This window comes from Lingula anatina, chromosome 5, assembly GCF_051362555.1.
Source record: "Lingula anatina isolate TDL-2025a chromosome 5, LinAna3.0, whole genome shotgun sequence".
Taxonomy (NCBI): Eukaryota; Metazoa; Brachiopoda; class Lingulata; order Lingulida; family Lingulidae; genus Lingula; species Lingula anatina.
The window spans coordinates 15,922,813-15,946,789 of NC_141771.1; the positions used below are offsets into that span (position 1 = coordinate 15,922,813).

The window sequence follows — 23,977 nt, forward strand, 5'->3', positions numbered from 1 at the left end:
CTGATATTCTATGCAGAGTCAGCATCACCCAGATTTATGGCTCCCTGCAATGCACAGCATGCGTTAATATTCTTGACTTTGTAAAGGTTTACTGAAATTTAGCATTGGATGTATTCAACATAAGGATGTTATCATGGTGAACCCTCTCTCTCTCTCTCTCTCTCTATATATATATATATATATTACATGTATGTTAGAATCACAGACTACTTTAATTAAAAATACCTTTTTTCTTTTTTTTAAGCAAACATTTTCATATGCAATCAGCGGGCCTGTTGATGAGAAATAAGCTGTAAAGCGTGTCTAGGGTGTAAATTATATAGACCGTTATTCAGATAAATAGTTAGCTAGAGTTCAGAAACCCCCCTTTTAAGCTCCCCACTACGTATTGTGCTTAAGACTGAAGAGGTTCAGAAAAAAATGGGTGAAGGGGGGTTTCCGCCCTCCCCGCGCCGACCCTACACCTTTACGACTATTGATAAAACCGGTTAAGATATGTTTATCCTTGTCTCATCGTTCCCTTAATATATCTTTGTACGTGGAAAAGAAATGATAATAGGAATTGACACAGAGAAATACACCAAAAGCGTTTCAAGATTACTACAAGAAAAGGCAATCGTACTCTTCATTGATTAATTTATCAGTTAGACTTGCCATTAACGTTTCTATTTGTTCAAGTATTGAGTGTATTAATAGAATGCAATTGAATCGTTTTCTAACTAATCACTGAAGTAAGTTGATGAAGATAGATCACCCGTAAATAATTGAATGTAGTATGATGTCACAGTCAATAAGTTGTGATTGATTTCTGAAACGAAAAGGACAAACAATCGCGAACAGATATTGAAAATGAAGTTATATACCGACTCTCAGTTTGTACTTACATTTCTGTAGAATCATAGATTATTGTACTTCCGTTGAGATTATCTTGAGCTTTATTGGCGCTCATAACTCACACAAAAAGAACCGAGATTTTAATTAGAGAAAAGTACTTCGAAATAATTTCCATATACTGCATATTGAGTTATACGACATTTGTAAACACGACGTTTATGCTGCAAGTAAATGTCTTCTAGTCGAGTTAGGTATTTTTAGACGAAGCACGATCGACTTTCTAGATTTTTCTTTAATTAAAGCTGATGGCATGTTTGATGAATTTGTGATTGGATTATGTCTTTGTGACATAATGATATAAAATCATATCATCTTAAAATTCGTCTCAAAATAGTATTCTGTCTTCCTTTGGGAAAAAAACTCATCAAAGATGTAAATACAAAACGCGTGAATGCCGTTCGCTTTGCGATACAGAACTGTAAAGCGTCCTTTTCCTTCTAACAAAATGGTCTGCGTAATGCGTTTTCATTACTGGAATAAGTAAAATAGACAGGCCCGTAGCCAGGGGGGGGGTTCGGGGGGTTCGAAAGAACCCCCCTTTTTGCAGGGAAAAGGTCCCCTCTGGGTGAAATTTAATAAAGGTACATGGAAGTTTCATGGTAAAAGGTCCACTTTTTCAGAAAAAGAACCCCCCATTTGAAATTTCTGGCTACGGGCCTGATAGATTCGCTATAATTGCCAAAGACTTGGCACAGCTTGCCGGCGTCATATTCGAGAGAGTTCCCTGTGGTGCAGGGTCTAGTTCCCATTGAAACATTAACATTCTAGGGCGAGACTTACCTGTACAAATGAATGGGGAGCAGACTCTCCATCATGGGGGAGCCTCTGTCACCTCAAAAAACGTGGATATTCATGTGCAGTTTTTCGAAAATAATTTTTGGCTCTTTTTGGCAGGGCCTGCAATATTTGAAATTTAGCAGACGCTTGGACCTGCCATTTCTGCCTATTGAACCATTATATCGGATAGTAGTCGAGTATGGTTATCTTAATATTTGCCAGTATCGAGTGGAAACGGGTCCACCTATTTTAAGTCAAGCTACATATAAATATTTGTAAAGCAAAAACTGCGGACGACCCGTAATTTGGCACAGCGGGAGCAAAGTGCTTTTCAGTGTCATCGTTATCAATTACCATTGATTCCGTGCTTTCTGAACTGGGAAACTCACCGTGTAATGAAATTATCTTGTTGTTGTACAAAAACGCTACTGATGTTTCTATTTCTGTATGTGTAAAAAATCGAATTACGTAATACCGTGTGCTGAAACACGAGGAGGAGCGCAAACCGATTATATATATATGTATCCGTGCAGCAAGAACAACTAAGGAGGAGGCTGATAATTTTGAGTGCCACTTTCTGACTTTGCTGTTCTATGAGGCTTTGTTTTCACACACGGTTCATATGCAGGCCAGCTAGCAGGTGTCTCTTTAAATGATCGATTTGTTTGTCAGATGCCTACAAGTCCAAATCAGATTTGGTCCGGATCGTATCCGAATGCAATGAAGTTTCAACGGGGTAGGCTACAGTGAATCAAGGCATTCTGCCGCTTATCGGCAATATAATATAATATAGTTTTCTGTTGCATCATTAACAAGTCCAACAGGCTTATCATATTGTACACCAGGCCTGTAACCAAGGGGGGCAGGGGGGTCGGGGGGTACAAAAGAACCCCCCTTTTTGCCCGGAAATGGGCTTTTCTGGGTAAAATTTTATCTAGGAACACGAAGGCTCATGGTAAATGGTTCTCTTTTTTTCTCAGAAAAATATCCTCCCCCCCCCTTTGAAATTTGCTGGCTACGGGCCTGTGCACAATGTTTGTAGTAACGGCACGACGTCAGTGATCCGTGATTGTTTGTAACATTCATTTATCTTACCTCGAGCCTTCACCAGCTATGTCTTGATATAGATGATCGCTTTACGTAATCTGTATTAAAACAAAAGGTCGAGAGAAACTTACAGGTGTGGTGTACGCGATTAAAAATTCCCCTAAGTAATATCATGTTTGTCTACAAATCCTATAAAGCTACTCATCTTACCCAATTTAGACCTTTAAAACTAAAAGCCCGTCAAATAAAAGTAACTGATATCGATAGTTCCTTGTGAAATGTATAGGTAGACAAGACGTTCTTAATGGCTGGCCAGTCACTTAGAACTAAATTATTTAATTAAATATAAATTAAAACATGGCATTCAAGTGCCAGAACCGGTCGACCAATAATTTGTGGCGAATTCGTAGCGAAAATTGATTTTTTTTTTTTTTTTTTGGCAGACAGGTCACTTTAAAACTACCCTTAAACATAGCAAACCTCCTATACTAATATCTACCAAAATGTAGGAAAAGATATTTCAGAAACACATACATCTGTAAATTGGCGTTGAAGGCATTTCACTTGGTTAAATTTAAAGAGCTCCAGTGTCCTCATCACTAGAACCAATCTAGACTACATGGAAGTTAATTGCATTAATAGCTTGCTCCTTGACTGCGTCTGTTCAAACCGTCTTGTTAATTAAGCCGGGAAATCAACCTTTTCTTCGTTTCCTCGAATGCACAAAAGTTAACTGAGACGTACGTCAAAGGAGAAGAATCACGCAACGTTGTTACGCTTCAAAGTAAGATTTTTTCCAATTATAGATGGGAGGTAAACAAGATGAATATCTTGCATGTGCCCCGGGTGGTAGTATAATTCGGTTTTTTTCTGCAGTTGTTATTTAAGGATTCGTGATACTTTCAGAATGAGTTACACACGCTGTTGTCACATACGTTAGGTGTTTTATGTAATACGTGGTTTTGGCGCTCTATCTAATTTCCTTCGAGAAAAAGACCATTTCTGTCATTCATGTATGATTGCCAAGGTTTCATGTTTTTTTCTCTTTATTTCTCATGAAAAACTTCTCAAAGAATCGTGATTCATCCATTTGAGAGTTTTTTTCCTAAATCGGAAAAGGTCTATAAGTAGCTCTGCAGGATATTCAGACATAAAATGTGATTCGAGGTATTTTCAATTGCACAACAGTGCTTTAATTTTTTGTCTTTGTGCTCAGATGCCAGACCTGGTAAAAAAAAAAACAGTTCATCTGAAATCTGATATCGAATCGTAACCAGCTGTCTGTTTGCAAAACACTGTTTTATTTTTATTTTTTATTATCATTTTTCATAACATTCTAATTCAGGTATAATTGAAGCGTGTCCAGGGGGATGCTGTGTGGTAGCGGCATGACGTCATCCAACAAAAATAACCGTATATGCCACCAAATACAAACCACAAAAGTACCGCATGCTTCTTTGGCATGGTCAGGAAGTAGAAAGTAATTCAGTGACGAAATCTAACGGAATTTGAATGAACATGTTCCTTCAAAAAATAATTTGCTCGTGCCTGGAGGAAGACGGAACCTAGACTAGAACCATTAATTAAATAATGAAGACGCTTTATTCTTCACGCATCCCCCTTATACTCTGTTCTTATGATTGGTATTGATCCCTTTGTTTGAAATTCAAGTCAAGGGAAATTCCCAACAAATATGTACTGTCTAGGCATGACCATGTTGATCCAGACGATCAGCCTGAGTGTGTGTGTGTGTGTGTGTGTGTGTGTGTGTGTGTGCGCGCGCACGCGCGCGCATTCCGAACAAGAGGATCCCCGGGATATCTCAAAACTTTCTTCACAAACTCTGACGAAATTTTCGAGCTACTGCTGCAGTGAGAAAGGCGTGCATGTACATGTAATAACATCTTCAATCATATTTTGGTCTGCTAATTAAAATGAAAAACATGTTATCGTTTCATTTACAGATCTTTTTCGTTGCCTTTTTCCTTTGTGGCTCAAGGTCTCTCACCGCCCTAAGAATCCTCGCTATTTTTATTTTGTTTATTCGTTCGTGTCTTCTAGTTTGAGAGGAATTATTTAAGGTTTCAGGGGAACTATTTCAGTCTGTGACAAAAGCGCGAGCAAACACCTTTTGGGTACCGTGACACGCTCTAGCAGCCAATCTTTCACAAACAACCATGGTGCCAATAAATCACGAATGACTGGAAAAATAAGCTTTTTTTCAGCTTTGTTAGGCAACGAAGTAGATACGGCCTCTAGTCACAACAGCGTATCATCAAACACGGAAACTGCATCAGGAAATCTTTGTGGCGTAGTTTCCACGTAAGCATCTTAGTGATAGTAACGCATTGGCACCATAAATACTTGTCAAGAGTTTCAAGGAATCGCCCGGAGCGTGAAATGGGCAATAAATCTGAAGAGGAAACAAACGCTGGGTTGGAGTCCATTAATTAATTGACTACTCTGCGTTCTCAGTCATTTGATGGATCCTTTTGTTCGATTGGCATGCTGACTATGATGTTGTTGCCAGCAATAGAAAAGCAACATTCTTGGAATAAAAATGTGTTGCCAAATTGACAAAAGGCGCGATATTCATGATTATCAAAAGTTCTCAATGCAGACACAAATTATTATTATTATTTTATTAGTATTCTTTTTTGTTAATTTATTTTTTTGAATCATTTATTATTATTATTTTTATTATTACAATGGGTTCGTGTCACCTTCAGTGAAACTTATCAACGTGTCTTCCGCAAATCGAAGAATGAGCACGAAGCCGGCGGAAGACAGCATTTTAGACATGCCAGCAAGCTGTCATGATACTTTTTAAAAGAGTAAAAACGCATTGCCAATAGCAATGTTAATAAACACGCAAAAGAGAGAGAGAGAGAGAGAAAGTTTCACGTACCCGTACAACGCGCAAACCAATCATACACGCGGGGAAACATTTTTTCACCTATACATGTTACTTATAACCGTTTTTATATATTGTTCTATATATTTGTTTATTTGCTTCTCTGTTTCTGTTTTATTGTTCGGTCTAAAAGTTATGCGTTACAAATCTGCTTATTCAAATAGACACTGAGTGGAATAGCTCAAGGGGCCCTTACTTGTAGGTTATAGATCTAGATCTGATAAATTGTAAGAAACAAATAGTGAGTTTGTATTAGCTCATGCTGAAGGGTGACTGTGTCAACAATATTCTTGTGAAGCCAACACTGAAAGTCCTGTTTTCCAATATTGCTCAGGACTAATATAATTTAGACAAGGTGGTGCACATTTATACAGTAGTTCAGCCATAGTACAATTTAACCTTGTCCCTTGTAAGAGGTCTAGAGTTCTTGGACTAAGCTCTGGCTTATACTGCTAAAATCGAAGAGACGACTATACGAAAAGTCAAAGTGATCATGTTAGTCTGAGGGTTTTTAAGTGTTTGGCCACAAATATGTATTTGACGTGCATTTGCAAACATGGTCTACTGGCATCATCGAGAATAAAAATAAAAAATTTTCCGAGATAACCACAATTTATTGACTGAGCGCAACTGACATAACGAATATATATTATTATTGTTTTTTTATTTATTTTAAATATAATTTTAGTACAGTGTATACAGATATTTTAGCATTGTACAAATATTATAAACATTGTAAAGTACAAAACGACTTTAAGACTGATCGTGAAACATATGCCCCCAGAACTGACTAAAGTGTGCATATTGTGAAGACTCCTGCTAAAGTGATCGATTGAAATGCAGCTACTTGTGCATCAGCAAGTGGTCCACCCAATTAGTCGAAATTGATTGCTATCAGCTCTTGAATGACATGTCGTTGGTTTGGATGTATTGTGGACACTTTAGTTGTGGAAATCAGTTTGAAAAATAGACCACTTTAACAGGAAAAGCATGGACGGTCAAATTAGACACTCAATTAGGTCTAATGAAAATATTTTACTTGGCGGAGAGCTCGGTCTCAATGTAGATAAACTATCAAGCAATAAGCAAGCAAGCCAACAAATATGAAGTTAAACCTGTATTTCAACTATATTTGCTGTGAGCAACTACTATATTTGAAATCCAAAAAACGCCGCATTGGCTTGGAAATCGAGTTATTGTTTACACGTTCGGTTAACGTGAGTTTTTCGGGTTTTATCGAATGTAAAAGTAGCCAGTAATGAACATTTTTGAATCTTTAACTCGGATTAAGAAAAACGAAGTCCAGTAATTTCTATATATGGCTATATATGTCCTTCGTTGCCCTTCAAAATATCGAAATAATTAACCCTCGATTCACCCTTGTGTGCCGTAACTTCAGCATTCATGTCCATGTAAATCGCCTCTGTATAATTGAAAAGCAATGTATGTGGCATCAAATAACAGCGGAATCCGTTCATGTGATCTGAAACCATTGGTACTGTACAGAAAGATAGTGGAAGTATTATGGATGAAAACACACAATTCCACTACATCAGAATGCAGCTGATTCTGTAAGGAGAGCGATTATGCCATTTCACACTTAAGTCTGAATATTCCCGAAATACTGACTACCTGTACTGCAAAAGACTTATGTGTAAGCCAACTTTGAACCGAGATAAATTGTAGTCCACTATGATGGAAGCGTCCACATGGTGTGCATCAGCTAGGTAGAAAAAAATCATTGTGAATGCATGGTCCCGAACTATATTAAGAAATTAATCGCTGTGCACTCTGTACAAAAAGTGGTCCGCCTGTAAATCTACACACCGTACGCAATTTAACGCTTTTAAAGCACACACATACACAGAGAGAGAGAAACAGAGAGAGAGAGAGGATTAATAGTTTAGTGGTCACGACGGTTACGACAATTTATCTGAGTGGTATTGAGAACATTGAGCTTGAGTATATATATATATATATATATATATATATATATATATATATATATATATATATATATTGAACTATTTCAGGTCGCCCCCCCCCCCCCCATTGACCGTAAGTGAATTACCGTATACCAGGAATGTGCCAATGTGACTAAATAATAGAGTGATCTAGCACCTACCCTTGTATTAATGGATGCTCAAACATAATGGCACCAGTGTCCGATTAATGACTTATTACACTGTCTAAAAGCGACCCAAGTTCAGATCGATTTCCAGCAATATTTAATGTCACAAATCGTGCCTTTCCATGCAGACGCAGATTTTATACTTAAAGATACATCTGAAACGAGCGTTGGTGGGTCGTGGATTCCCAGTAAGGCATATAAACAATTCTACAAGCTTCTTATACTACTCAAATGAAGTCGACACGCCAGTTAAGGGGTAACTTGATTTAATCATTCGATCAGCCGAATTTTGTGTCGAAAATTTAACCTACTTATCTGACCTACTTTTGTGCCCCCTCTATATACAGCTTAGAAAGCAAGCAGGGAATTCGTTCAAATAAAATTTTCGGGCAGTATGAAACGATGCCTTATGGTATTTCTCTAAGTTATACTATTTGAAACTATACAGTATATGGTGGCATTTGGTCGGCTTTTGAGGCAAAATATTGACTTAAAATGCATCTTTAAACCATGACCCCGCACGGTTCTACGTGTATAAATAACTTCCTATTGATTGAAATAAAACAACTAATACACAGACATTAATTTTTTGTAGACTTTTATAAATAAGTGAATGAAGATCGTTTGTAAGCCCATCCTGAGGTCTGTTCAATATAATAGTTTAAGTGTCTGGAAAATAATTGGATGATATCTGTCCCCAAAGATAACATTCGCTCGGCTAAATTTACCTCAGTCTAAACTTTTGGACAAAAAAAATCGTCAATTTTTACCAAAGATAAACTAGTGGTAGTGCAATTATCTGAAATATCGTGTCTGTTTTACTGCAACAAAGTCGGGCTTATGTTTTAGACCATATCTTAAGGTGGTTTCCCATACCTAGATCGATCTAACTGGATCGATTCATCTCCGAGGTGTTTCTCGCAAAATTTGCTTTCAGCATAAGCGGCTTAGATGTCGGGCACGCCTACTGAAGCTGCTAAAAGATAATTAATTACCCCCTAGCAGCTTCCTTAGGCGTGACAGACATCTAAGCCGCCTAAGTTGATTGGAATTTAGCGAGAATCCCCTCGGAGATAAGTCGATCCACAGTTAGTTCGATAGGGTCTGGGAATGGTCCCTTACTTTATTATAGTAGACATGTAAGAACCCACACTGAACGAAATGCCAACTTTATGCTCTAAAATATTGCATCATTAGTCTGGCTAAAGTTGGTGAAACCGGTCCAAGAACTTCCGGTATGTATGTCAATTGGCACTGCACTGCAGCGACACATATCGTTTATTATTAATATTTAATCAACAAAATTAAATTAATCTGATGGTAATGCATTAAGACATTGCATGCATGCAGCGAAACTAGCCGGGGTTTTGGAATAACCATATATACGGATAGATATCGTTTGCGTGACAGCGTAATTGGTACAATGTTGTAACGTCTGCGTCTTGGAAACATTCACTGGAAATCGTTAAAGAATTATTAGATTGTTTAATAATTGCAAAGCAACGTCTGGAGCGGCGGTAAACATTGGCCTTGCGTTCATGTATGGAATTGTGATAATATAGATATGGATTGGACGGCATTCCCACAAAATACTACATTCACTTCCGTTCAGGTTGTGCTTTATTCGCATACTACATGTACATGTATATACACCATACCTGTGTATAGCACTTAATCACTGTAAATACGCCATGAAAAAAGTTTGATTACGCATTATTATACTGCACATGCAATGCAGGCGTATAATATTTTGACGATTAATTCAATACGATTTTGTACGATATAGGATAGTGCTACATGTATTTTCAGTTTGTTTCCCCTCCGTTTCTCTCTCTCTCTCTCTCTCTCTCTCTCTCTCTCTCCAGTTTTCCAGATATGCGCATTTGCTCTGGCTGGCATCCTACATATCTGTTATCACAGTGCTTTCACAATGCAATTTGCACGTACAGAAAGAATCTTAATTTCAAATTATCTGTCGAAATGGGATATTGCCAAACCACGTCTAATTAAGACAGTGATAGACATCTCGGGTTAACCAAATGGTCAGTTTATAAAGGCCCATATCATTGCAAGTCTATTTCCGAATTCCTGAGTTATCTCCCCAATGCTCATGTACATGTAACTCAACGTAATGGCCCATTATATTACAGCGATTAACGAACCTCGAACCAATTACCAAAGCATGCAGTCTATACTTTATAGCAAATCATCGATAGAAAACCGTTCAAAGGACTTCCAAGTCATTTGCAACTGATAAAGTTTCTAAACATACCGCTCACATTAGATATATATTGTATTATCAGATTCTATTGCTCGTAAAAGTCCAATATGTTGTGAACTAAGCGCTCAAATGGGTGTTTAGGGACCATGTCATTTTCATTCTATGTAGCATGGAAATACACCATAAGACATTTGAACAAGCATTATATATCCATGATTAGGTTTTTATTGTTCAGGAAATACATGGATGTAACTCATCATTCATGTAGACATTTCAATAACCCCTATAGTTGTCATTTTCTGTCTCATATACCTGTAAGTTCTTTTTTTCTCAAACAATCTGCTTTGGATAATATTATCTGGGCCCAGTTTCATCAACACTGTCCCCAGATAACGCTATCCTATGAATATGGCAATCTTTTTGATGAAATTGTTACCCTCTCGAAAGTTATCTTGAGGATAGCAACCTTTTTAACCACCGAGAAAGCAATATCAGGAGACAAAAATAGTGAACATTACTTTACCCGCATGATAATTGCCCAGAGGATAACAGTGCTTTTCTTTTCAAAGCCTTCCCATCAGGTCCAAGTCAGAGTCCAAGTGAAATAATGCTCAAGTTTCCAGAACAGTTGCGTTCTAAATTTAACATATTCTAGATGGTTGTTGCAACTTGGTAGGAAGGGAAAGTGGGGTTATATTGGATCAGCTATATTGGAGCAGGCATTGGGAATGACTGTTAGAATTGATATTAGATTGGTAAATGGTTTAACATATCTTTAAATACTTCCTTCGAGATACAACAAAAACATTCCCCTCTCATTATTCTTACGTTCCTTTATTTTGCTTCACACACACACACACACACACACACACACACACAAATATACAGGGGGGTATATGGGGCATATATAATCATTATCTTTCTTAATTCTTCTTCTTCTTCTTCTTCTTCTTCTTCTCTCTCTCTCTCTCTCTCTCTCTCTCTCTCTCTCTCTTTACTGGTAAGATCCAAGCAATAGCTAGTAAAAAACCAACACTAATAACCATCCAATCCATCAGCCCACACGCTGAGATGAACAGTTGAGCGTAGCACGCAAAAAGACGCTTAGCCTTGAACTCTTTGCTTCAAATGTCTCACTATTACATTGACCGGATTTAGATTACCATGGACCTTATTTGCCATTTTAATAACATCCATTAATATCTAATCTGTATGTGGGTGTGAACAAGTGACATTAACCTTAACGGGGCGTGTTAGTTACGTGTAATCACAAGCATGTAGCGGCATATATATAAATTGGAAAAATATCATTTTCTTCATAACTCCGTCTTTTGTGATACCGGCTTTGATTCTTTATATACAAAAGCATGTTCAGTGAACACTTATCACATGACTGATACCTAGGTATCTTTATCTATGCCATACAGATGCAAAGGACACAAAAGAAACTCACATGGCAACACCAGATAAAAAGCAAATCCGCTATTCAAGCGAGGTGTATCTCTAGAGCCATTTGTTAATGCCTTTCTTCAGCTGGTAACACGACCCTCTTCTCCGTACTTCAAGAACTCGAGGGTCAGCGCGCAAATGGAGTTCATTTACTGTAAAACAAAATCTGACTGACACGTTGCCCTACTTCTTAATGGAGTTCCCAGTTCACGAAATGCAATTTAACAAAAAAAGCGGCAGGATTTCATCGTTGCCGTACGTGTCTTGGCTAATGCGTTTAAGGTATCTTTGTGGAGCATTAATTGGCTTACTTTGATAGTAGAAAAGCAAATCCGGCTCTCATTCAGCTTGATCTTCTCTGTTTAGTCATACTGGATTGACACGCCAATACTGCCACTTGAAATTAATCGCTATTCCAAGCAAGATTGAGGAGCTGTGCTGAAAGGAATTTGAACTAATCAAAATAGTGCAATAGTATTTGTATTTAAAATTATAACGATATGATAATAATAATAATAATAATAATAATAATAATAATAATAATAATAACAGATGTGACTTTGTTTATAAAACGTTGCGTTTTCAGTTGCTCTTCGGCGTCGCCAAGAAACGTAGAATTTCCACTTGGGTCGCAAATTGGAATAACAATTCATATTTCTATGTTAAAAGTAAAATATATCTTGAGAGTTAAACCTTCAAGAGCGCACTTTACACTAGCGCGTAATGAAGATCTAATTGTGCTGGTTTTACTTGCCAAAATACCACCAGTAATTCTTATAATGCATATAATATCTACTGTATGATTATGTATTCAGTCAACAACGCATAGCTCGTCTCTTTATAATTTATTCAAATCTTTTATTTTAAACAAGTCTCGCAGAAATTAGTATCAGATGATATTTAGCAGCAATGTTCAAGTTTATCATTGCTCAAGGCTATCATTATCATTTAAATGCCTTGTTTTTACCCATGATAATTTTGTAAAGTAGCTCCAGCTTAAACGATCCACATGTAGTTGTTCACGGTGTTCATGTCAGAAATTTACGATCAGTCAAGATAAATTTTTATTGTAACCTGTAAAAATGCGTTAAGGGCATTGAAAGGGTTTATAAGCGTCCTAATACCGGAAATGAGGTTTTTCGTACATCTAACTCTTTGATAATGCATCTACATTAATGCTGATTAAAAATAACCTCAGAAGTTCGAAATATTGGCGTTTATATTTTTCTTTGCTAAGCATAAGGACAGGCATCTCGGAGCGTTAATCGTCAATTTATTACCTTTTTATTTTTGGGTGAGATAAAAATCGGTACCATTATTATTATTATTATTATTATTATTATTATTATTATTATTGTGTGTGTCTGTGCGTGTGTGTGTGTGTGTGTGTGTGTGTGTGTGTGTTTGGGAGAGAGTTTATATTCTATAATACATGTACTAGCTTGCAATGTGCTAACCCGTGTTTTAGCGCGTGCTATTTAAATGCAACTAACATCCTCTTATAACAGGTCCCAAGCGATGAAGTGTACCACGCGGTTGCCTTTGAGCCAATCATCGCCAACAAGGACGTCATGCATCACATGATCTTATTTGCATGCGGAGATGACGTAACAGCAGGAGTAAGAATTACAGACCTCTTTTATAATTAACATATCGGATATGCCTTGTCCCAAAATGTGTCACTCCAGATTGCAATTACTTTATTAAGTTGTAAACGTCTGTGAAAAAATAACTGACAGAATAACGAATTCCATCAAATAAAGTGCATGGCCTATTTTCCATTTTATTTTATATACTCATTATCTATTGGTTATTTTATTATTGTCATCATTATTTTTTAACTTATAAGCATAGTTACTGTTCATACTTGTTAGTGACTGATAGATGGGGGGGCACAGCGGCATTAGCCCAGCAAGCACAGAGCGTAAATATAACGTTACCATAACGTTTATATCACCATGGTAACGTCATGGTAACGTTATAAAACGTTCTGTGTCTGCTGGTAGGACGAATGTTTCATAGAACCTACATTTTGTTCCAGCTGTAATATAAATATATGCCATTAATAATTATCATTCTCGTCTCCAGGACCCACACCTATGCGGGGCAGAGGACTTGAAATGCGAGACCTGGCTCACAGTGTGGACGGTGGGGTTGGAGGGACAGATCTGTACCCACCACAACACGGGGGCCAAGTTTGGCCGGGGCAGTATGAGACACATGTCGCTTCAGATCCACTGGAACAACCCGGACCTCAGAGGCGACTACGTAGGTACGGTACTACTAGTAGAACGGATGGATATGGACATGGGTGCAAAATGTGTATGGGTTCGGCACGGGATTGTGTTTAAGTTCAAAGTTTAAAAAAGTCTTAAAATTAAACTGATAGAGTTAACGGTGATACATTATGTATAACCAAGACTGACAGTCAGGGCTATGATAATGTAATTCAAAAATAAAAAAGAAGCTGAACACAGTCTTAAAGTACACGGTGTACACGGTTTTCTAAAAGAACTATATCAGATGTTGGTCTGAATTTTAGGACTAAAAATTTCATCCAATGAAAAATAAAGAAACTATTAGACTAAAGCATTAAACCTTTAATTATCTTACATTGGTTTATATAAACGATTTGCTATAGCTTTAATAGCGGAAAGCCAGCTGATGTATATTTGTTTGAAAAGGTTTTTTTAATTCTTGCTATTTCACTCTTAGATAGTTCCGGAATGCGTATTTACTACACTCCTCGACTGCGTAAATACGACCTTGGGAACGTCCAGTTTGGTCAGAACTACTTGGCGATCCCTCCACTGTCACGTGACTACGAGCAGCACGGCGGCTGTACGCCTTATTGCACGAAGAAAAGACTCCCACACCCAATTTATTTAACCCGAACATACTTGCATATGCATCATTTGGGTAAGCACTGGTAAATTAATAAAATTCAAAGGTGTTAACGTTGAAGTGAAAAGCTAAGTGTCTATTAATTATATATAAGCAAAAGGGTGTTTCTTTATTTTCTTGAGTATTTATTTATTTACTTGTTTAGCAAAATGAACGTCTCTTTTTGCGAGGTAGATATCAAGATGCTAAAAACAGACTGGTAAGAAGCAGTCATTTAATGTGTGTTTCAGCCTGTCAAAGTAGACACTTTCAATGGCTGCAACACTCCAGCAGCCAGTTATATCTCACTATCGGTGGAAAGAAGACGGTCTAGTTCCCCATGGTCTTTCTCTGTGTCACTTCCTAACCAAGTAACGAGAGTAAATGTTCAAATGCTTTCAATTGAGGTTCTACAGATTTGTTTTGCCTCCAATAAACACGAACAAGACGGCATTTCTTCAAACATTACACCCAACAAAGACTTAGAAACACGAACATATTCGTATGCAATGAATAGCTTCATGCAAGATCTATCAAATTACGGTTTCTCTGGAGAATTACTCATGGGATACAATTGTTTCGTAAAAGATAGATATGAGTGGTAAGATTCGGTTAACTTTCTGGTATTTTGCCTATCAGATCGAATTACCGCTATGCAATTCGGTTACTGCATATAACCAAATGTCCTCTGTAAGATATATATATCCTATTCCTAAGGGCCTAACTCTCTCCCAAACTCTAATTACTTTAGCTCATACATGTATGGCTGTTGTCTTTTTACGTTCAATTATGTCTAATCTATCCATTTGACCGCAATCGGTAGTACTGTAGGTGTCTCTTTTATTAAATTTTTGCTATCTTCCAGAACTGAAGGGTTTCAAAACCCTCGGGAATAGACAAAGTCTGTGCTGTGGTTTTTTTACCCGATTTTCAACGACATGTGCCATTCCAGATCTCTTCAAGTCGAAGCACCTGTTGAGAACAGAGCACCATTTCCGTTTGTTTATAGACTGTCTCTCTCTGTTCAGCGTCATTTGTCATTCTCTTTTCTGTTGAAGTCAAAACACCGTCTGTGACTTCTACTCAATTTTACAATAACTCTCACGTACTAGGAAGCATTTTCAACATTCAGATTTGATGGAGTTTATACTTGCAGCTACAAACGTTAGTGACAAGGATGTTAATGTGCATGCGACCTTCCATTCAGACCAAATTTCCCACGTAACTCTACAGTAAACAAATCTAGCTACATTTTGAGGGTTACTCAAGGAAATCGCTCCACTTCCGTATCTAGATATGTTTTGAGATAGCATTACCTAAGCTTGCCTAAGCCTAAGTCTGGAGGGAAAGGGCGCTATCAGTTTCTGGGATACATATTTTTGTTCTTTCTCCCTACCGCCCCCCCCCCCCACACACACACACACACACACTTCCCGCTCCCAAGTAAAAGTGAAACGAGCGAAACGAAATAAATCCAAGTAAGTATCCATTTCTGTGTTCTACTCATTATAGTGAAACTGCCCTCCTCTATAGTTAGTTATATATCGAGAATAGACAAGTCTAACACATTAAAACAGTACTTGTGCCCCCCCCCCCCACATACCCCACCCCTCAGGGGACCTGGCTCCCTCACTGACAGTGGGAATTAATTGTATAGATAGACAGGTAGGTATATAGCTACACCAGATCCTTTTCATTTTTTCCAGCCACGGCAGGCGCCATGGAGCAGTACCGCAACGGCAAACTTATCCGCGTGATCGCTTTAGACCCCGAATACCAGTACGTGACCCCGCCCATCCACGTCCACGACCCCGCGGTGGAGATTCTCCCCGGAGACGAGGTCCTTGTGCGGTGCTGGTACAACACGCTGGACGGAGACCGGAGGCGGTATAACACTACTTTGTTTGGGCTTGGTACAGATGTAAGTTGATCATTATTGATTCTTAAATACGGAAGACGTTTGTGCGTTTATTTGAGACGACGAGGTGTAGTGATTGATTTCGTTACATTTTATTTATTTATTTATTTATTTATTTCATTTTAACTTTTTAAAGTTCTATTTCTCTTAAGTTCTGTGATCTTTGATTAGTCAAATGCGGCCGTTTGATTATCATGTTTCTTTTCTGTATCTTTTCATATCCGGGATTACTCAATTATAATTTTTTAAACATACGAAATGTATCGATTGCGTCACAAAAGTATAATGGCGGCACACAGGTTACATGAATATTCTGAACATACATTCGTATTTACGTCTTGTGTTCGACCTGCTGGTTTATAAGGAAAATGATGTTTTTATATCAATCGCACGCAGTCTCGATATACATGTTATATGTGCTCTGTTTATAGGTAACATGCCTTCCTTCCTTGACATTTTAGGCAGAGATGTGCTACGCTTTCGTCAGCTACTTTCCCGCCGTGCCTCGTTTTGACCAATGCGCACAGTTTCAAAGTTTAGAAACTGGAGAATGTGCGAGGAAGAGTGAGTACATGTATTTGCACGAATCCCCAGCGAGTATCACAAATTGATTTTTCTCTAGATATTCACAAATATGTCTCTAGATAAATGATGGTACATGAAAAGTCCACATAATTATCTACGAGCCTGGTAGTGGGTGTATTTTCACGGCAATATTGATATACTCGAAAACCGGTTTATACCTGTAGATCGCAGTTGCCCCAACACTTTTTTTAACAGCGTATACGTTGGTGTTTGTGGGAAATTGTTGAAGTTTCCATGATTTTATTCTTTTCCATATAAAGGTCTAACTCACACAATATGTCTCTTATAGAAAATCGTACATTTTTCCAGCGGGACGAATAGGCGAATGCAATGTGGCCTCGTTTTTAAACCTAGTCAGTTCAACATTATCCAATGAAATTCTCGCAAACTGTCACCTGTCGGAAGTATGCCACGCCCAGTGTTATCTGCCGCTACAGGAACTCTTCAATCACGTATGCATGAAGGTATGTCCGAGTAACACAGTGGCGGATTTGGGGGGGGGGGGGGGGGTCAGGGGGGTCCTGACCCCCCCCCCCCCCCCCCCTTCGATTTGGTCCACTCTTGTAATTAGAATTTTGACTAGCTGAATCATAGTTCTAAACCGTACCAAATGATATCGTTCACCCTCTAAAATACCAAAAATTTTCGGGGCCCTTCAGCGAGGCCCAAACCTCAAGCCCAGTTTGGGGGGGGGGGGGGGGCTTCGCATCCTCGGACCCCCCCTTTCAAATATTCCTGGATCCGCCCCTGTAACATACGCATGCTACCCAGCAAGCACAAAATATTATCATAACGCTACCATTAAATTTATGTGACCAAAAGAACGTTATGGTGATATTATTGTAGGGTTCTAAAATGTTCTGCGTTTGCTTGCTTGTGGGCATATTATTTATATCATTTGTAGTGTTTTAAACTTGTAAAGCCTTATTCGATACCATATTTGACTGATGGCTGATTGAAATTATAATATTTAAGGATTGCCTTACGCCGCATTAGAAGTGTGGGTTTTAAGAGTTAGGATTCTTAAAAAGCGAGAGTAATTATTAGTACTAGTTTTTAACACGACGCAACTCAAATCCACATGCCAAATAAACCAACTGAAACTCTCCGACCGCAAAAAAAGTTTTAAAACTACACCTTCTTCGAATATCTCAGCGAATATTGACCTTATTGTACATGTACTCGTACAGAGTTACTTACTTTCACTCCAGTTCGTAAACCATGGGAAGTAAGTAGAAAATTTCTGTTCAAACATCAAAGAAATGTAATAAAACTGTGATATTTCTTGAAATAATGTAATTTGAAACTTTTTGGTGACATTTGGTCAGGTTTAGCGGCAATGATTTGACATGAGCACTTGTATAATGTACATCTTCAAATAAGTGATTATTATTATTAATATTATTTATTTATTTATTTATTTATTTATTTATTTATTTTAGGGTCCACTTGCCATGTATTTCACGCAGAACCAGCTGATGAGCGTGCCGGCTTGGCCGAGGATTGTGAATATTTATAACCACGCCAGAACTAAATGCTAGAGGGCAGCAGGGGCTCTAGGATTCCCTTCCCCACCAAATGAAAATAATAATTGAAAACTTAAACGATGACTGAGCGTTTAACCATTTTATGTATTTATTTATTTATATTTGATAAACACTGTTGCTTGACATTTTGAAACGACTAACCATTTTATTTATTTATTTATTTATTTATTTATTTATTTATTTATTAAATATGCACTGTTTCTTGAATTTTGTTACATGACGGTGTATCAATTCTTTTTGACCAAAGGTTTATTGATTATCATTAAAACCTTTCAACTATCTTCTTGTGGCAAGACTCGTAAGTATTGTCCACAAAAACGATTTATTTTGTGAAGCAGGAGAGACTATTTAATTTCGATATGAGCGAGTGCTGCACGTTAGCTAGCCTCAAAGTTGACTAAATACTGCGTCTTTGAAGACTTGGCCATCTTCACATGGTTACAATAAAAGATATATCCGATGAAAAAAAAAGATGCACATTGGATGGAATATAATTCTTTGAAGTAAAATGATTTGGCCATTTGGATTCAACCTTGTCTTTAAATATTGAGCGTCACCGACAACTGAAATCCAGACAAGCGTGTAATGTAAATGAATTTGCGCCACGTTCACAGCACCAGTCAACCGATGCCTACCTTCAAATGCATAACCTATACTTTACACACACACACACACACACACCCATCTCCTACATTTTATTTTCTGAACGGGAAGACCAGTACAAATACGCACACACACACTTACAATTGGATTCGTACTACATGTACATGACAATGAGCATTTTTTTCTATCATATTTTTAGGCAAGTTTATCAAAGACATGCGGCAGTGTCCTGTTGATTTGGTTTTAAATCAATGTGGCCGAAATCGAGTAACTTATAGGTGGCAAAAAAAAATATTCGCCTCGAAAGTGTTGCTATAAATAAAAACGTTATATCTACATTTTTATAATAATAGTAATAAAATCCAGTGCAAAAAATGCCACTTACCTCTCTCATCTGGGCCAAAGACCTGCCTTCGTTATTTACGTGGCAACAGTGTAAAATATATAGAAACCAGGGCCCCGTATCTCGAAAGCTTCGCTATGTTGCGCACGTGCGCAAGCGTCTCGATTCCATTACTCGCCCATACTCGTCCCATATAATACACTGTAGCCTCTTTTTGATATGGCGATTCGCAATACGCGATGCTTTCGAGATACGGGGCCAGCTTTAACTGTCTTTTTAGCATGTCGGAAAAAATCTTTACGATTACCATTAGAAACAATTGTTTTGTTATGTGACGCCATAATGATAACGCCATACGTTACGTTTTATTTCCGAGTAGATGTTAATTGACGTCACAGAAAACTTCCTCGCAACATTGTCACCCACATTACGTCATTACGCCACTGTGCTTTTCATCGTTGTGGGTTCCGCTTGATTAAAGATAAGACAACTTATAAGTTTCTTAAATGAAACACTTTTAAAGCATTTTGATTTTTAGTTCAAATTTTACCGCTAAATTTGTTTTCTTTTTAATTTAAAAAATCCGTCTGTTGATCCGTCGATTTGGAGAAAAGCACATTTTGACTTCTCTAACACAATCCCGCAGTAGTGATTTAAGTTGGATTCATTCAGTGATCTGTGGAACCTGTTTGATATAATGACGGCTGATAAAATGTGATTGGTTTTGCCATAATGGTCTTTACAGACCACGCTCCCCGTTACAATATGAGGATCCATTGTGCCTTATCAAATAAAAAAAGAAAAAGACAAAAAAGGAAGGCTAAATTTTAAATCGAGGCTTCCGTACGGAAAGTGGATGGCCTATATACATTGTTATGAAAATCAGGTGACCATTTGGTGAGAGGTGCTCAGATACGTCCAAGGTCAGGAGAAGAAAGAAGAGATGGCGAAGAAAGAAGCCTCATGTCGAAATGCTACGAATTTTACAGGTAAGCTGGACGTTTTGCACCTAAACTGGCAACAATTTGTTGTACGTACTGTGTAGATTAGTGCCTACAGGTATGTGTACGTAAAAAAAAACGTTGCTTAATTTGCGTTGACGATATTTGTCGTAAAAAGTGCGTTCTACATTTTAGTCATGATAACCATATGAATATTTGTTACATTATATTTGAATGGTTCTTTCCTTTAAAGTCGAGTACAGACGGCTAAAATAGATTATTTTCTTTTGTTTGACAGGGAGGACGCTTTTGCCACTAACCACTTAACCATGGCCAGTAAAGGGCGTATTCCAGCTTTCAAGATGTCTGAACTCCTTGATGTCTTCAACGATGTAATATTGCTACACAGGTACATGTAATAACATTCACGGCTCCATGTGGATCTGTTATTTTATTGCTGACTGTGACGATTTGCTTGAGTTCTTTTACATCCCGTCATTTGCTACAAAGAATTTCAATCTAGAAACTAGTTCAAATTATTCTACTATTCATGAGGAAGGCCTAGGGGCCCAAAGCTTGAATTACATATTTACATCTTTATAGTAGACGCATCGGTATTATAACTTATTTACTTCTTAAAGACGCATCGGTATTATAACTTTTTTATTCTAAAAGATCTATACGGTTATTTGATATGAATCTTTAAATTTGTCTGTTATAATGATTATATACTGCTTTAGCAAATCGACAGACATTGCTTTGTTAATCTGAATTTCTTTGTTCAATTTCAGTGACTTTTAACCACAGCTAGAAGGAAATTGGTAGCATCTTCCACCAAAGACATCAGATTCGTGTTCGCCAGTACCCGATCGCGAGCCACGATTGTCTCGCTTGCCGACGTTTGTCATCTAGACTATTTGCAGGGTTGACATTTAATATGAAATGCACAGATTACATTGGGTGGTAATATTTTTCGCCAAAATGTAGAGAAATCAGATGAAGCATCGCACGTAACGAGTATTTTTTTCGTGAAACTTATTATTATCAACATGAAACTGTATTAAGTGTCAACCCTGTTTTGCCCATATTCCACACCGTCTATGAATTTTACGTACCGTTGGGAGTTGAGAAATCCTTGGGTTCTTAGTTTAATTGTCATAAATTATTTACACGTACCGGTAATCTCTTAACTGATTTTTGCTTAGTGTCAGCCAATTCTTGCAATTTTGAAAGAATGTCAAATCTGCCTAAAAAATTCGCCCAAGTTTATTTATCACCAATTTATTTTCATACTTCAGTTCTATAGCCAGTGCTCTATGTTTAACATCAATTTAGGAAGTGAATTCAAGCCAGACCAGGGACACGATTTTTACCAGAAATGTACAAAATTTCGCGATTCCCCACCATTTCTAAAATTCATCAATTCCTGGCAGTTTGTAGAGTTCGTAGACGGTATGGAATAGGGGCATAAGTCTCATGAAGAGTCCGCGTATACTCATGTGTTGCGGCACAGTACTCTATCTGTCCATGGTGTTTTTTGGTAAATTTATGTGACTTTTTTTAGTTCGGAAAAAAAGGTGCCCATCTGTTTCTGGAACCGGAACGAAACTTGTGTAATTACCCTTTAACAGAAATAATGTCAGTACAAAAGTGGTTCGCTTAATTAAGCATTGTGTGAAAATAAATGATGCAGTTATTGTTGTAAAGTTATCACTAATGTTCAGGAAGAGTACTGTGCTAGTACGACCTTTGATTTTCTTTTTTCATTTATCTATTTATTTATTTATTTGTTTATTTATTGCGGTGATATATTACGTGTGGGCAAATCTGCAATTAGATATATTGCTTTGAAATGCATTGGTTTCATTCCTTTTGAATAGATCTCTAACATTTAACTTAATTAGGTTAACCCCGGGGAACAAAATTCGCAACTTAATTACGTCTAGTGTATATAGGTGACATTTATTACTATGTTGTTTGTATAGTTGTAAAAAGAAATTGAGATGAATATCTGCAAAAATTATAACTTTGACCGGTTTGCTTCAGTATTATGAAACTGCACAAATGTGCCTAGGTTAATGCAGAATTGCCCACACGTTTTGAATAAGTATTCTTAAAACCGTGAAAATGGAATTGTGACGTATGCTAGGAATAAACTTGCTTTGGTTCTCGGTGTTTTGATAGCGTGTGTATGCAAATATCACAAACCAGAAATGGGGTTATCATCAAGAAACAACTGGTTAATTAATAAAGGTGAATTATTTCGGAGCTTTCATCATTAAAATGTTTATGTTGGACTGGCATTTATCATAACCTTTTCCACTTTGAATTTTTGAAAATTGCTTATCAAACTCAAATTGATTATTATACCTTTATGAAAATTTAATATTTGGGGTAGCGAGTATGTCCACGATATTGATTTAAGGCCACCAACTTTTTCCAATCTTCACAAGTACAATATGAATGAATTCATTGAGACATTTACAAGATTTTTTTTTTTTTTTTTTTTTTTTTTTTTGAAAATTCCATAAGACTTTATCAATCCCTATCGCTATTTTAAAGCAGTTCTTTCACATTGCCAATTATTTGCGACTTTACCAAATTATCATCTAAGCATAATATTTTTCATGGTTATTTTGTTTCTCTCAATAAACATCAAAAATCGACATTCAAAAAATATATACGCATAAAAATTGTCCTATTTGCCATTTTTAGAACTAATTTTTACCAAAACTTTGTAGCTAGGCGTGCTATGTAATGTTGGTCTTGTACACAGTACTTCTAAAATTCTGCAATGTCTTTTGGTAGGGTCAAAGGATAATTGAAAAAAAGACCGCATAATATGCCAGTCCAACACGTCCTAATGGGTTATAAATGCTTGGTGTCTCTTGATCACTGAACACCGGGAACCAGAGTTAAATTTATCAGTATTTTCTGAATCAATGTGTTGGTAAGTTATATCAAGTAAGCTGATTTCTGTGTATTCACTTTCTTGTGTGTATTATGCCTAAGATGGATATGGATTAGATACAGTTGTAAAATCGCCATGTTTTTTATGTCGTTCCTGATTCGCACGCTGTGAAACTTGTTTTCTAAGGAAAAAATTTAGCAGATACATGTACATGTTTTAGGATTTGATGTGAGCTACATATATCTATCAATTAGTAGGACAACCAAAAATCTTTGAGAAATAATTTGTTTTGGCTCAGTCTTTGGTTTTGCGTGCGAACTTCAGCGCGACGACATAGAACAAGGAGTGTTTGTATATTTGAGGTGAATGACATTATATGCATTTTGAATTCCCGTATGCGAATGAACTACTGAGTTTACGCAATTATTTCAATGAAATAAAATAAATGCACAAACTTCAATTAATTTTTAATCGGACCTAACCCTGTAAATTCTATTTTCTGGTTTTTACATTGTTGGCTGCTTCATTCCACAGAATCTTTTCTATATATTAAAATAAAAATGTAGTTTGAGTAGTGATTTTCAAAATGCATAAAATGTCTGACTTGTTGGTGGATCGTAGCTTTTCCATTTTTGACTTGTAAAATAATTAAAATAGGAATTGCTTTTAATGTAGAATACAAATGTCATTTTAACTTAGTCTAATTGTAAATAATGAAATTGTTTCAACTCGTTAGAAAAATAATAAACTTATATTTGTTAGATTTTTTGTCAAAATATACTGATTCTTTTTCCTTCAGCTCGACTCGAACTC

The 23,977-nt window shown here is 37.1% G+C and overlaps 1 protein-coding gene and 1 long non-coding RNA gene across 4 annotated transcripts in view; both read left to right on the top strand.

The window, feature by feature from the left end:
• LOC106165088 (DBH-like monooxygenase protein 1 homolog) overlaps positions 1 to 18,499 on the top strand; it is a 28,248-nt gene extending 9,749 nt beyond the window's left edge. For all 3 annotated transcript variants that reach the window (XM_087013583.1, XM_087013579.1, XM_087013580.1), the window contains exons 4-10: positions 12,942 to 13,052; positions 13,522 to 13,705; positions 14,149 to 14,352; positions 16,023 to 16,237; positions 16,696 to 16,798; positions 17,129 to 17,283; positions 18,262 to 18,499. In XM_087013583.1, coding sequence (XP_086869709.1) covers positions 12,942 to 13,052; positions 13,522 to 13,705; positions 14,149 to 14,352; positions 16,023 to 16,237; positions 16,696 to 16,798; positions 17,129 to 17,283; positions 18,262 to 18,360 — 1,071 coding nt within the window. In that variant the 3' untranslated portion in view covers positions 18,361 to 18,499. The remainder of the gene's footprint in view (positions 1 to 12,941; positions 13,053 to 13,521; positions 13,706 to 14,148; positions 14,353 to 16,022; positions 16,238 to 16,695; positions 16,799 to 17,128; positions 17,284 to 18,261) is intronic.
• A 1,679-nt stretch (positions 18,500 to 20,178) lies between these two features.
• On the top strand, positions 20,179 to 23,925 carry LOC106181795 (uncharacterized). Its single transcript, XR_015334870.1, has 3 exons — positions 20,179 to 20,301; positions 20,552 to 20,662; positions 21,045 to 23,925. It is a non-coding gene; the product is annotated as an uncharacterized LOC106181795 (long non-coding RNA).
• The last annotated feature ends 52 nt before the right edge of the window (positions 23,926 to 23,977 follow it).